At 43.0% G+C, this 14,149-nt stretch overlaps 1 protein-coding gene across 3 annotated transcripts in view; it reads right to left on the bottom strand.

The window, feature by feature from the left end:
- NDC80 (NDC80 kinetochore complex component) overlaps window positions 1–14,149 on the bottom strand; it is a 288,742-nt gene that overhangs the window by 34,249 nt on the left and 240,344 nt on the right. For all 3 annotated transcript variants that reach the window (XM_086935612.1, XM_086935611.1, XM_086935613.1), the window contains exon 11: window positions 5,918–6,123. In XM_086935612.1, the coding sequence (XP_086791738.1) occupies window positions 5,918–6,123 (206 nt within the window). The remainder of the gene's footprint in view (window positions 1–5,917; window positions 6,124–14,149) is intronic.

The raw sequence follows: 14,149 nt of genomic DNA, 5'->3' as shown, positions 1-14,149 counted from the left end.
TCATCAGCCAGGCTAGCTTGAATCCAGTAGTGTAGGTAGCACGGGACCCACGTCTGGGCATTCCCTTCCCACCTAGGGCAACATATGCAAAAGAAGCAATTGATGGACGGAATGCTGGACAATGCAAACATTCACCCCCAGTCACAAGTATCTGGGTTTAATCCATCATTCTTTTGCTCACCACACCACCCCAGTTTGGGCCCAGCCATATGCAAATCAGTCATGACCCTGTTCCTTGAGGGAACAGTCCAGCCCGACCTGCCAAGCCAGGCCCTCACTGGACCGGATACAAGCATCCTGGGACCGGTTTCAGGGCATCACCCTTCATCAGCCAGGCTAGCTTGAATCCAGTAGTGTATGTAGCACGGGACCCACGTCTGGGCATTCCCTTCCCACCTAGGGCGACATACATTCACCCCCAGTCACAAGGATCTGGGTTTAATCCATCATTCTTTTGCTCACCACACCACCCCAGTTTGGGCCCAGCCATAAGCAAATCAGTCATGACCCTGTTCCTTGAGGGAACAGTCCAGCCCGACCTGCCAAGCCAGGGAGGACCTGGCTTGGCCGTTCAGGCAGGACTGTTCCCATTGGGCGCAGGGTCAAGACTGATTTGTATATGGCTGGGTCCAAACTGGAATGGCGAGCAAAAAAAATATGGATTTAGGCCCAGATCTCTGTACTGGGGTGAATGAATGACATTGTTCTGCATTCTGTCCATCAATTGTTCTTTTTGCATTTGTCACCTCGAGTGGACGGGTATGCCTAGACGTGGGTCCCGTGCTCTCCGTGCCATTGGAAAGCTATCCTGGCTGAAAATCCGAAACCGGTCCTAAGATGCTTTTTTCCGGTCCAGGGAGAACCTTGCCTGGCAGTTTGGGCTGGACTGTTCATTCCCATTGGACGCAGAGTCAAGACTGATTTGCATATGGCTGGGTCCAAACTGGTGAGCAAAAAAACAATGGATTTAGGCCCAGATATTTGTACTGGGATGAATGTATGCCATTGTTCTGCATTCTGTCCATCAATTGTTCTTTTTGCATTACTAATAAATGAAGCAAAGGAACAGCATCGCTCCAAGGCACTACAAAATAGGAAAGGAAATCCACTTGCAGCGAATGAGTGTGGCCTCATGAATGACATCGAAGGAAATGCCAAGGCAGGAAGTTGTCACAGTCTTGGTGTGAGCGGAGTCAGAGTTATTGCAGTGCACCAACCTCACAGGGAAAGTAGTTTCACTGAGTGGAATGCGGGAACACCTATGGAGGGTCGACCATTGCGAGAGGTATGTATGTTTGGAAAGGGTGGTTGAGCAAACTAAGGCAGTTAGCTGATGGCTACCAGCAACCTCTCGGGTATTTCACAAGAACTGTGATGGCTGACATTCTACCAGTGGCTGTAGTTGTTGCACTGTTATGGAAATGTGTGTACGAGAGGAACAGGGATGCTACAGCAAAATGTTGAAGTTTGATGTAAAATAGCTATTGATTTTTCATACTGACGAGAGAGATTCAGGACCAAGAAAAGGTTTAAGCATGCTTGACTTTGAAAAGGCTTGAGCTCAAATACATGTGAACTCAAATGAGGAATGTTTGAGGCACATGTAATGCTTTTTAAAGATGCTAAAATGACCAGCCTTTAATAAGCCTTAGGACTGAGACCTTTTCGCTGGTGCGATCCTAACTTTCAGCACATCATTTGAAAGATAAGCACACAGAAAGCACATGAAATGGCGGACAGATGGGCAAACACAGGAGGCAGTGATTGTGGAGTTCTAATCCGTGCTCTTAACCCGGTTTTTGCCCTCCGTCATCAAACCTGGTGATCTGTATCATGAAGAAGAGGCTAGCAAGTGTTGTGGTGAAAACTGAGATGCAATGCCAATTGACAAAAATGAATGCACAAACAGGACAAACAAGAGCATATTGATCTGTCCCCTTACAGAAAAAAGCAGGAACAGATACATCACAGATCCATTGGGTGAGGGGGTTGGAGGGTACACACATGACTAGTAAGGCTTGCTCCAGTTCCATCCTTAATCTGGAAGGATGTCATAGGAATAAGAATAAACAGCATTGGGATGTTAGAGTAATTTACTGCAGCAAACATATATATAAGATACAAAGACCATGGATGGTAAATCACCTGTTAGGATAATAAAAGTATGCTCATTCTTTCAAACAACCTTTATTATAATCTTATATCTTGTTAGATGTCTAAGAAAACTGGGATTAATAGGATATTTGTGGGGTGGTTACCTGCTTGAGACAGATACAGATCTTATCAGCCGTAACAAATGAATTCCCCATTGGGGCGAGACAATACTTTATATATAATGATACTATGATTTGAAAGACTAATGCCATTATCTATTATTCCAAGGGTCGGCACTCCTCGCCAGCCCATGAAGTAACGGACAACGCTGGGCAGGGTGAGCTGAAGGAATGCATGGTTTACCACACTTGCCACTGATATACAAGTGTTTGCAGTGTCACTTCCTCTTCACGTTGATACAAGATTTCTACATGTCAGACTGCTACCATTACAGCATTATGATGGGTACAAACGATAATGTTGTTGTATTTTTTATCCTAAGTAAGCGGATATAATCAGTGGAAGTAGGACTTTTGTGTCTCACCTGGTGTGATTTATCCACAGAGACTTAAAAATAAGGATAGCTGAGTAGCCCCGAAGAATGCCCCTCACCATTTACATGGCACACAGAAGGGCAGAAACATATTGGCACATTAGAAGATTGTTAGCACGATTGTACCCTTAAATAATCATACCTAATGTGGCTTGCTACGTATGATTCATTGGTATCCCATGCATTGAGCTAGGTGGTCATAAGCGCAATCATGAGGGGGGGTGTAGGTTAATTGGCTCGCCGGACTCAGTTCTCTGGTGGAGGTACCTGTTTCTCTGTTAAGTCCAAGGCCCGCTTGAGCTTCATATATTGCTGTGGCCTCTGGAGTGCAGAGCCCTGCGCCATTAGATGGGCGCTTTGAACGAGATTTTTATGGGACAGGAATGTATTTCCTTTATTTGGGTGCCTAACCCAGATGCGCACAGAGAAATAAGGTTGACACTGCTACATGTTTTGTTGTCCATTTATAAGTAGGATGAGCCAAGGGGGTGGGGGTTGGGTTTTGTTCCCTTTTTAGGTTCCTTATACGTTAATTGAACACGGATATATAGTCACTGTTAGACCTGTCTGCCTTTGGGTAGTCCCTCCTAATTAATTATTTATTTTGTCCCCTTTTCGCCCCTCAAACCTTTTTATCTTTTTATGTCCACTGGATTTTTGAGATGTTGACCTAGAGGTTAGGTGCTCTTGGCCCTCATAGTTTTCTTTTAAGGCCTAGGTGCCTTCCTGACTAGATTTACTAGACCCACAAAATGGTCGTCAGTAACTGTCATAACTGACACTTCAAGAGAAGGGACCATTGGATAACATTAAGAAGGTACTTGAACCTCCTGGAGGGTTCTGAAAGCCAGATCCAACCTATATAAGGCCAGAACCAGGGCGGCCATTTTAGAGTTAGTGGAGAGTGACCAGAGGAGGTTGAGTGATAGTTGGCGAGGAGTAAAGCAGTAGTGAAGGGAGGAAAGCGCACTGTGAGGGGTTAGATCGACCCACGGGCCGGCTGCTCTACTGTGCTGGTTTGTCCCCCTTTCTACTGACTAAGCCCTAGCACCGATACCTCATCCCTAGCTCCAACTATTGACTTGTGCCCGGAGAGTAACTTGGTTGGACTATCCTGGATAAGCGGCTGACTGGCTAGGGAAATCACCCAAAGAGGCTCCCATCTGTAGGCGGTTAATTTCTGCCTGTCCGGCCCTTCGGGAACTAAACTGGACTGTCGCCTTGAAGCGTGAGAGGGAGCGGTATTTTGACGGTCCACCCAAAGTCCTGAGCGCCCGTAAGGAAAAGGGAAGAATCCTACCGTGTGAGGGCCTGCCGCGTTGTCCTTGCCTCGAAACGGCTGGCGCATCCTTACCGGGCCGTTCGAGAGGGCTAGCGGGGAGAGCCGCTTAAGGAACCCAACCAAGAGACTGGCTTCGTGGAAGTCTGCATTGACGAACCAGTGACGCGGAAGAAGGGGGCGGGAGCCCGAGGAGGTTGGCTGGCGTCTGTTTCCACCCTTCTCGACGCCTGAGGTGAGGGCGGAGCGCTGAATAATCAACAACGCGGAAGGAGGAAGTGCGGGGAGATTCCGGGTCTGTCAACCGCCGGAGCTGTCAGCGCCAGGTCAGAGGGCTCCTCGGAACAACGTCGCTGAGGTGAGCGGAGCTGCGGGACCGGACTGAGGCGAAACTCCCGGTAAGACTGTGGGGAGGAAGCGCTAAGTCTAAGCGGATGCCGATGGTGCCTGACTGAGCTTCGTGAAGGAGAGCCTGAGTCTCCACCGGCTACCCACGTGGAATAGAGAAAAGAGCAGATCGCTGAGGTCGTCTGTGAGCAAGACTGGGGTAAACTTTAGGCAGTACTTAAGCAAATAAGTGAAAGTGCAGTAAGGGTGAACATTGTTTAATCCCCATCAAGATCTGTGAACTCCATCGAGACATTTGCCTAGGCAATTTCACTGAATCTATTTAACAGTGCTATAAGTAGAACTGTGTAGGCATTTCACTGAATCTATTTAAGAGTGCTATAAGTAGAACTGTGTAGGCATTTCACTGAATCTATTTAAGAGTGCTATAAGTAGAACTGAGCAGGCATTTTACTGAACCTATTTATATGTGAAGACTGAACTACCTCACGCTGGGTTACTACTATCAGAATTGAATGAATAGCTCAATCTGGATGTAGGAAATATCTATGCTTGCTAACTTCTAAAGTTTATGATGCATGTCTTATTTGTTTAAGATGCAGGAGTTGTTAAAGAACTCTCCTTTCAGGGTAAAGGAACGTCAGGAAATGCCAGTGATGATTTTTCTTCTATAAAAACTGTCTAGTTGCTGATTTCTTTTATGTAAAGCTAATTTATGTGCTGTGACTAAAGACTGCTAAGTAACCACGGAGATATAGAGAAATCTTTTCATAAAGCAAACCGTATTTTTCTAACATTGGTGTAGTGTCCTTATTTTTGAGTGGATGAACGTTATGTTACTGAAGGGTGTGACGCAAACTTAGCACATGTACTCTGGAGTTAGGCCTTCCTACTTAGTGCCAAGCTACCCTATGTGACGGAGGTCCCAGGTCCAACAGTCACAATACAGCTGGGCGATATGTCTGATTTATGCATGATGTGCTGCCCTCAAATTCAAGGTACTAAAATGTAATTCATGTCTAGGTCTCCTCGTGGGTCTGCATTCTATCTTGTCACAATTCCGTTGGGGGGTATGCACAGTCTGATTATGTACTGTAATGTTTTTCTGCAATAAAATATGTTTAAAAAAAAAAATCATACCCAAGTTAGTACCTTAGGTATGATTACTTTTATAATCATACCTAAGGTACTCCCTAATAAAGGGCACTCCTGTGGTATACCTTAAGGCATTCTTAACTCTAAGTGGATCACTGTATTATCTAGAAATGAGCTTATCGCAAGAATATCCACATAAAATGAGGTTGAGTCCGTCCTGTACCTAGGGTGGGATAGGTGGCCAATGACGAAGCATGCCAAATGACGTGGGCGAGACCTTCTCATCCAAGTAAATGACTTTTTGCACATCTTGCCTCTAGGTATTTGTATTAGGATAGGGAAATATAAGATAATTTACAGTGCCTGTGTGTTATTAAGATAACAAAACCATCAGCTGCCACATTGTTGAGTGTTGTGTAATATTGCGCTCCTTTACGAAACAAGAACTGTTATTTGAGTAAAGAGGCATAAAAAAACACCCCCGTGCCTGGTCTATTAAGCGATTATTTTTTTCAAATCTTTTAAACGGAGAGACTGGTTTTACTTACACTTTCTCGTATTTTGGCAAATCGCAGCTCCTCATTCCATAAATTCTTTCTGTCGTCATCCAGCTGCTTGGTGTGGTTGTTTATAGTCTGCTGTAGCTCATTTTGCTCATACTTGATCCGCTCAATGTCGGCCACCGAATATTTCTGATTCTCCAGAATGTTCTTAAGGCGAGCGTCCTCCGCGTTCATTGCTTCAAACTCCAATTCTGTGCAAAACAAAGACATTATAAACTCTGCAGAAGGGCTTTAAAGCAGGCATTCTTCTGTGTTTTCTCACCTTGAAAATGGCTTCGTCAGGCTGGGACCACCCTTTTCAATAAGCTGAAGTACACAACTATTTCTGTATGTTTTGTATATTTGTGTCCTCCTCAGTGTTCTCTGCTCTCCTCCTTCCCACTTCACCACATATACACCATTAAATGATCCGCATATTTTTTTTGCATGACCCATCTTGTAACTGGTGTCTTGAAACTCTGTTTCTGTAAATGGGCGTCAACTTTGTTATGGTTGGGACTGAAAACCTAGTAAAGCACTGTCACCTATATTGGGTCTCTCATGTGTTACTTGGAACCACAAATAAATGCATTTTGCTTTTATCTGGTCTCTGGGACTCACCAGTAGACCTCCTGGTCCAGTAGTTTAGCACTGCTCTAATCCTTTGTCTTCATCAATCCCAACTAGAACTAGGAAGGTAGTACCATTGGTTGTAGTAGTAGTAAAATGCAAGTAATACACTCATAGTGGTTCGCAGTAGAAGTAGAGTCTGAACTAGAAGTAGGTTTAGTACCAGTGGTTTCAAGAGCATTTGTACGACTCTAGCTAAAACTGAGAAACAACTTTACTAAACTACTTAAACGTGATACGGGGCAAATCAAACCTTTTCGCTGCAGTGCACAGCGGTGTAACAATTCATGTGATGATTAAGATTTTGAGGTTTCATTAGGAGTTCACTTGTCATCATTTTAATAACTCCCATGTGAAAGGCACAAAAACATACTTTATATTAACAATAAAAAGAGGACAGAACTTGGAGCATAAAGTTACTTGACGAGAGACTAAAGAGCAGAAGACTCCTTGAATATCAGCTGTTTAGTGGGGTGAATTCCCTAACTGAGGCTGCATTGGAGTACCTGTACCAGCACGGTACGGGTAAGGAGGCAGTCCTTCCCATAGCATGGTTTAATATCTTAGTTCTGTTCAAACACCCTTCAAGGAGCTCAGGCAGGAAGTGCAGGTCCACTGGTGAAGCAATCTACATGGCAAATACCTAAATCCAAATCTTACAAGGGTCTCATGTCATGATGGGATTTGGGAGAATCAACATAATAGTTTTTCAAAAATGAAGAAACTAAATGTGAAATTGCACGCAAAGGAATTATAGTTTGAGTTTGTGTGTTGCACTAGTTGAACCTCTTCTTGAAGCCACAAAGATAATCAAGTTCTAACCGCGGTGGCTACTTTACTGTGCATGTTAAAGACAACAATGAAATCGCATGTACACTGATTTTGGGCAAATTATTACTTTGGAGCCTTTGGTCATCTCCTCTGACCAAACCTCAAGCAGCTCTCTGACCGCATAATCAATAATTTCACCTGGAGAAGCGTTAGTGTGTCTGTCTTCATTGAAGTGGCAACTGCAGCTAAACAGTTTGTCAGTGAATAAAAGTCTTCATTTGGCTGCACTGAAATGTTACCAGCATCCTGGCAGACCTGCCTCTGAATGAAGTTAATATAGACCCCTGCACAAACCATTAAGCAAAAGCCTCAAGTGACACATGTCAGTCAATGGCAACCTATTGCAGAAGAGAGGGGACTCTATTGCTTGGTTGAGATAACAGAGTCATCTAGCCGCATATTCAAAATCCTGCCACCTATTAACAATAGCATAGGAAAGTCCAGTAATAGAGAAAGAATAGGTCCAGCCGTTGAGGCCCAGAAACAATGCAGCATGTCCAGCTAGCCCATACGCAAAGGTGATGTAGAGTCTGTTCCTGCGAAACGGTACAACCAAAGGTCACAGTCAAATATGAAACAGATCGAGCTTGACTGAAATACCCATCTTTTCTAACCAGCTCTTACCTCCTGCGACACAGAGACCCAGGCAGGGTGCAGGCCGGGCAAAGGTTGCGTGAATGAGGAATCCGACACATTATTCAACATACCACAGGGGGAAATAACACGTTAGTACAATGGCATTGGTTTTCCTCACTCTACCCTGATTATGAACCTTTGACAGACTCAGGCTTGTGAAACTCAATAAGATCCGGATGCACCAGACCTCTCAGACTTGGTATCACCCACTGTGACATCTCTTTGGCCATTTTTAAAGAACCAGATAAACCAGTGGCCACAGTGGTTTGGTTACAACAAACGATGATCTTGGCGCCCCATTTAGGACCTAAGATCTCTACATTTGATATTCATTTAAATATCTTCAGTAACTTAGAAAATGGTTTGGTATAATAATCATAGAGCTGTGTAGTTAAATCCATCACCTTGGTATTCTTTTGTACACAAAGCAGAACCGTTCCCACCTAATACATTCACAAAACACATGCGTATGTGGCTTTCTAACTTCCCACATCATTGATTACATGTATGATTTCCTTAGCTGCAACCAGCTCCTTTCCCACCAAGCCGTCTCTATAAACACTCCAATTAGGTTTGTAACTCAACAACACATCTAGCCCAAACCTGTATGTAGTGTTGCTAACTAATAGCAATCCTGAAAGGAACTGAAAAACCAAACCTTAATAGTTATTTTATTACGATCTTCAGCCATGCCAGTGACACTCAGGGTCATTCAACCATGCACATTTCCTGACCAGTGCATTTTGTGGCATAAATTATATCTCATTTTGTGTGCCCACATTTGTCACAAAATTCCTTTATTCAGCGACAAAGTTTCCAGACATTGTTCTGCTGTACCAGCTCCCGTTAAACTGGCCACAAAATATATTTGTGTAATTCACAATCCGTTTTTACATACTTCAAATATTTCCCACAGTGTGCTAACAATCGGGGCCAACCTCATTCGTCGAATAAAATTTCCTAACATTATGTGGTAGTTTGTAGAGAAAATGTTGCTACTCAATATACATCAGTCTTAGATCACCAGCTAAACCCAATGAAGCCTAACGCCTATCTTTCCAGACTACCACACGGTCTTATGTCAGCCTTGGCTAGGCGGAACACTCCTCTCCACCCCTGCATAGGAAGTGGAATTTCAGGAAACTGATCTCGGAACAGGCATCCCAGATGGATTGCATGGACGCATACTTCTGGTACAAGAAAATAAACTATTATATACAAGGTGACTTTTGGGCATCAACAGTGCAAATTCTCTCATCTTCACTAGACACAGACAGGAAGCTGTGTTACCTGTGCCGTGCCATAGGCCCATCCAGGGGATTACAGTAGGCTCCCACTTGGCTTACTTTATTAATGATCTCAGCTCAAAGCCATATTTTGGGACTGCGTGATTCAAATTCAGTAAAACTGCTCGACTTCAGTGGTAAATTGTGCGCATAATGTGGCTGCAGTAGGAGTCCACGAGGGGAAACCACAAACACACACAGTCACTGGACACTCCCACCCCAAGTAATTTGTTTTAAAGTTTTTAACATAGAGGTAACACACAGAGAAAATTATTTCCAAGTAATGGATTTCACAAGGCCTGCGAAGATGAGCAACAGCCAAGAAATCCATCCTCATAACTCCACCTCCCCCAACAACCATGGTCACAGATTTACCATAGATGAGAGATCACCTCTACACATCAACTGAAGCAGTAACAATAACACCTCTAAGGTTTCATAACATCTACAGTAAGCATAGGGGCAATCTTAGTATTTATATAACAAATTTCAGGATCATCCATTAAATAAATAAAAATAAATAATATGCAAATGCTTGGAGCCCTACTAAACTTGATAGCGCTAAAATAATTATCAGAAGAACCAAGGGCAGATTTATAGATCATATCAAATTTGGAACTTTTCCCATTCAAATAAAAGAATCTATCCATGGCCAACTGGTTAAATATTGAAGCAACTTTTAAATGAAGACTATTACTAGCTGAAGACTCTGCTAGCTTGGAATCCTATCACATTTACATATCATCTCTATACATGGGAACCTGAGCCTCAGTAGGGCTACATTAAAGGTGTCTTGGATCAGGTGTCCCAAATGATGTTATGCCGGTAAGGATCTATTATCAAAAGATAACCAGCTGAAGATATTTCCACCAAATATGCATCATATTTCGGGGCGTTCCACATCCACTCCAACGGCTGGCATTGGAGGAGCAGTTTGCCATTGTACCCCAACCATACTGCATTGAACAGTCGTAAAACACCTTTCAGTATTTTGTGTATATCTCATGCTTTTCGATCCTACATCTCATAGAGCCCTTCTGGCTCCATTACTACGCAACAGTTACGAATGCCTAATGGTAAGTGTCCAATGGAAATGGTACCTTTAGATCCTGGAGCTTGGGCCCGATTCTGTTGCAATTGAATAGACGCCTTTAAAGCAGCACATATCACTGGTGTGAGAATAACCCATTGCCCAATCTGAACAGAATGTAGATTTCCCCTACTTCCAACCTAATGTCCTTCTTGCAATGGCCAATCAATGTCATCCTACCATCTGAAAACATGAGGGGTCTCAGAGGAGTAGCTGGGCTAAATTAATTTCTAAAGCATGGTGTAGTGCGAGAGAAAAGATGTCAGCTATGTGTGATTGTTGCTAAGTACCAGTTAAAACTTCTTTATCTGCTGCTGATGTAAAAAGACAGTTGTATCTCTGCCTCAGGAAGCCGACCCATGCCTAATAACTCCCATCCCCATCACTGCATGCTCTATGTGAATCCACATTTTATTGGTAGCAAATTTTAACAAGTGGGTAAAAATTTTGTGTTGCACTGTTTGGTAATACAAGCAAAAATCTGTTGGCGACAAACTTCAAATGATATTTAACCCCTTCGATTCTGATGACGAGCTCAGCTCGTCATCAGCCACGGGGGGCGTGTGCGGATGTTACCGCCGCAGCGATGAGGTTAAGGTTTAGTAAAGTCTGCTTGGGCAGACCAACCTTTGCCCATTCAAAAACACCGTAGAGACCATCGCCTGAAACTTATGATAGAATTCCCGTGCCACAATACCACTCTAAAACAGGTCTCCTAAATGGATGCTCTGCTGCTAAACACCAACAGGAATTACAAGATGGTATTGCCCAGTCGAATCGTAGCCGACAATTGATACTGGAGTTGCCATTTTCAACTTGGTTCCCCCAAATTACTGCATCTAAAAACAAGGCAGTCATATAATGAGAGGAATAGAGGTGCAGAAGCTCAGTTTCAATAGAAAACACCCTGCCATCTCAACTCCATCCAACTCTGAAACTCTTATTTTTTTTTTTTTTTTTTTGTTCCTCATCTCCACCATGGTACTAATCTGTCAAGATATTCGGACAGGGTAATCTGGCTCATAGTATGACTGACACGCTGCCTCAGCCAAAGGCTGGAAGGGGCCATGTTCGATGTGCAATTCCGTCTGCACCCCTCAGCAATGTCATTTGAACTATTCACCTTAAAACCCCATTATGTTTGCGTTAGACAGATATTTACCAATAGCCAGTTACCACCATTGCTTTTGCCACCTGATCGCTAAATAAAGAGCGAAGATGTGTTAGCAGAAGAAGTGTATCATGGCTTCGTAATCATTGGAACTGGGGGAAAAAAAAAAACAAAAAAAAAAACAAAAAAAAAACCCAGCTCAAACTCATAGGACTAATATCTGCCAAAATGCTCTTTTATTTGTTATTCCAGACCTGGACATGTCCATCTTTGATGTTTGCAACATTGAGGAGCACCAGTCGTAGAAAGTCGGGGGAGAAGCCTCTTTCCACCGCTTGCATATTTCTCGTCGGGCCAACAACATGGAATAAAACAATAGGTTATTATTAGGGCTGCGTTTCTGCTCCTTAACTCCAAATATTACCAACCGGAGATCTATTACAACGGTGGAGCCTGTAAGAGATGTTAATTTGTTACCTATTGATTGCCAATATGATGTTAACTGTGGGCATTCATAGAACATATGTGTGTCTGAAGCCCCCACTAGGCCACATCGAGCACACGCAACCGGCTCCGCTCTTGTAAATTTAGACAATCTTTGTGGGGAATAATATGCCCTATGCATAGTGAAAAGATGATTTCTACGAAGCCAAGCCGGTTTCACTAAGTCCCAGAGAACTTTGCAAGATGTTATCCATAGTTCATGTAAATTAACAGATGGCAACAGGGAACCCCAAAGTTGATCCAGGAGATGGAATTCACCGTCTATTTCCTCCAAGATTAAATTATAGAAGAAAGAAACCTCCTTTGGTACAGATGTCTTATCTAACAGAGAAGATTCCAAATAACTGCTGCCACCAATGGGCAAATGGACGCGGCGAGATGTCCGAGAGGATAGTGCTTGTGCCCAGCTTGAAATTTGTAAGTACTTCAGTCTAGAAAGATTGGGGCCCACTTTACTTACTAAATGTTCCCAGGATAGCATAACCCCTTCTACAAACAGGTCACCCCAGGTTGAGATGTTAGCATCTTTTAGTGGATATGTTAATACATCGTTAGCCCAACCAAGAGAAGCAGGAAGGTCCCATATGGGAGAACGGTTTGAGTAATATCCTATTTTGGTAGCAACTCTGAGATTATACCAGGTTTTTGCTAGGCCTGACAACACCTTCAATTTGATTTTTTTGAAAAATTTGGGGTCTCCAAACTTAAAAAGAAACCCCTTCTGCCCTATCCCTTCATACTGTAGTAATGCTTTAAACATTAATCCTATGCCATGATCTGATAGAGTGTTTAAGAGCATTCGGGCATGCGACATCTGAAAAGCCCAGGCATAGATCTGAAGGTCCGGGCCTGCCAATCCCCCCTTCTCCCTGCGCCGCCTTAATTTCTTCCATGCAATTCTTACACTTTTCTTCTTCCATATAAAAGAAGATATATCAGATTGCATCTTCGCTATTAGTGAGGTTTCAAAAAATAGGGGGATACTATTAAAAATAAAAGTTAACTTAGGTAAAATAGTCATTTTCACTAGATTTGAGCGACCCAAAAGCGTTAAAGGGAGATGACTCCAAGAGCCCATTAACTTCCTACATTCCTTGGCAACTAAGTTAAAGTTTGTAGAAGCAATTAGGTTTATGTATTTAACAATTCTTATACCCAAGTACCTCATACTGCTACAGAGTTGCACTGGAAGCCCTGTTGTTATACTGTTCCATTCCATGACCTCGGTCTTGGAGGCATTTACTTCATACCCGGAGATCTTACCAAATTCCAGTGCTAGTTTTATGGCAGATGGAAATGCAGAGCTGATGTCTTTTGTAATTATCATGATATCGTCCGCATATAGGGACACCTTATTTTCCCAATCTCTATATTTAAATGGTATAATGCTACTCTCATCTCGAAACTCTTATTTGTTAGTATGAGTGCAACCTCTCTCTCCTTAACATTCTTCTAATCCTCCTCAACCTTTGTACTAGTAGATTTGAACATATACCTTGATATCCATTGGGATTAATCTTTCTTATGGTTTAACCACATCTCTTAGAGAAATGCGTTTAACCCACAGCAAACGGCACAAGGTTGATGCAGGGTTCATTCAGAATATGGAAACGGACATAAAACATCTGCCTGTTTGGTCAGACAACGTTTTGATTGGCTTTCAAGTTTCTCCTCTTCCTTATTCGGCCCAGAAGGATTCCTGAAGATCCAGATTCATAACCGGTCTCAATATTAAGATTTCTTCTTTGGCCTAACGGATATTAGCTCTAGATTTCACCATCTTCTTTCATACTGACACTTGCAATATGATATTTCATCATCTTTCTTCCTACAAGTAAAGCTGTCTCTCACCTATAAACTGACCAAATCCAGAGTTCAGTCACATCATGCAGTCTGGTTTGACAACAAGCTAAATGTCAAGAAACTGGCTGGACGTAGAGATGAGCCTAAATGGAGAAAACCCCAAAGCCAAGATAGCAAATGACCACTGCTCGCTTATGAAACAATAAAAAGCTGCCATCAAAGAAGCGAAACAAAGTTTCTTGGATGGGGAATTAGGAAAGATGTGGTTTGGTTGCAACAGCTGCCGGTTTGGGAACCTGAGGAAATGGGTCTGAATGCCAGCCTCAGTGCTTTTGGGCAAGCCACTT

Source organism: Lissotriton vulgaris, chromosome 8 (assembly GCF_964263255.1).
Source record: "Lissotriton vulgaris chromosome 8, aLisVul1.2, whole genome shotgun sequence".
In the NCBI taxonomy this organism is placed as follows: domain Eukaryota; kingdom Metazoa; phylum Chordata; class Amphibia; order Caudata; family Salamandridae; genus Lissotriton; species Lissotriton vulgaris.
Note: the sequence above shows the minus strand (reverse complement) of the source record. Positions and strands in the feature narration are given on the sequence as shown.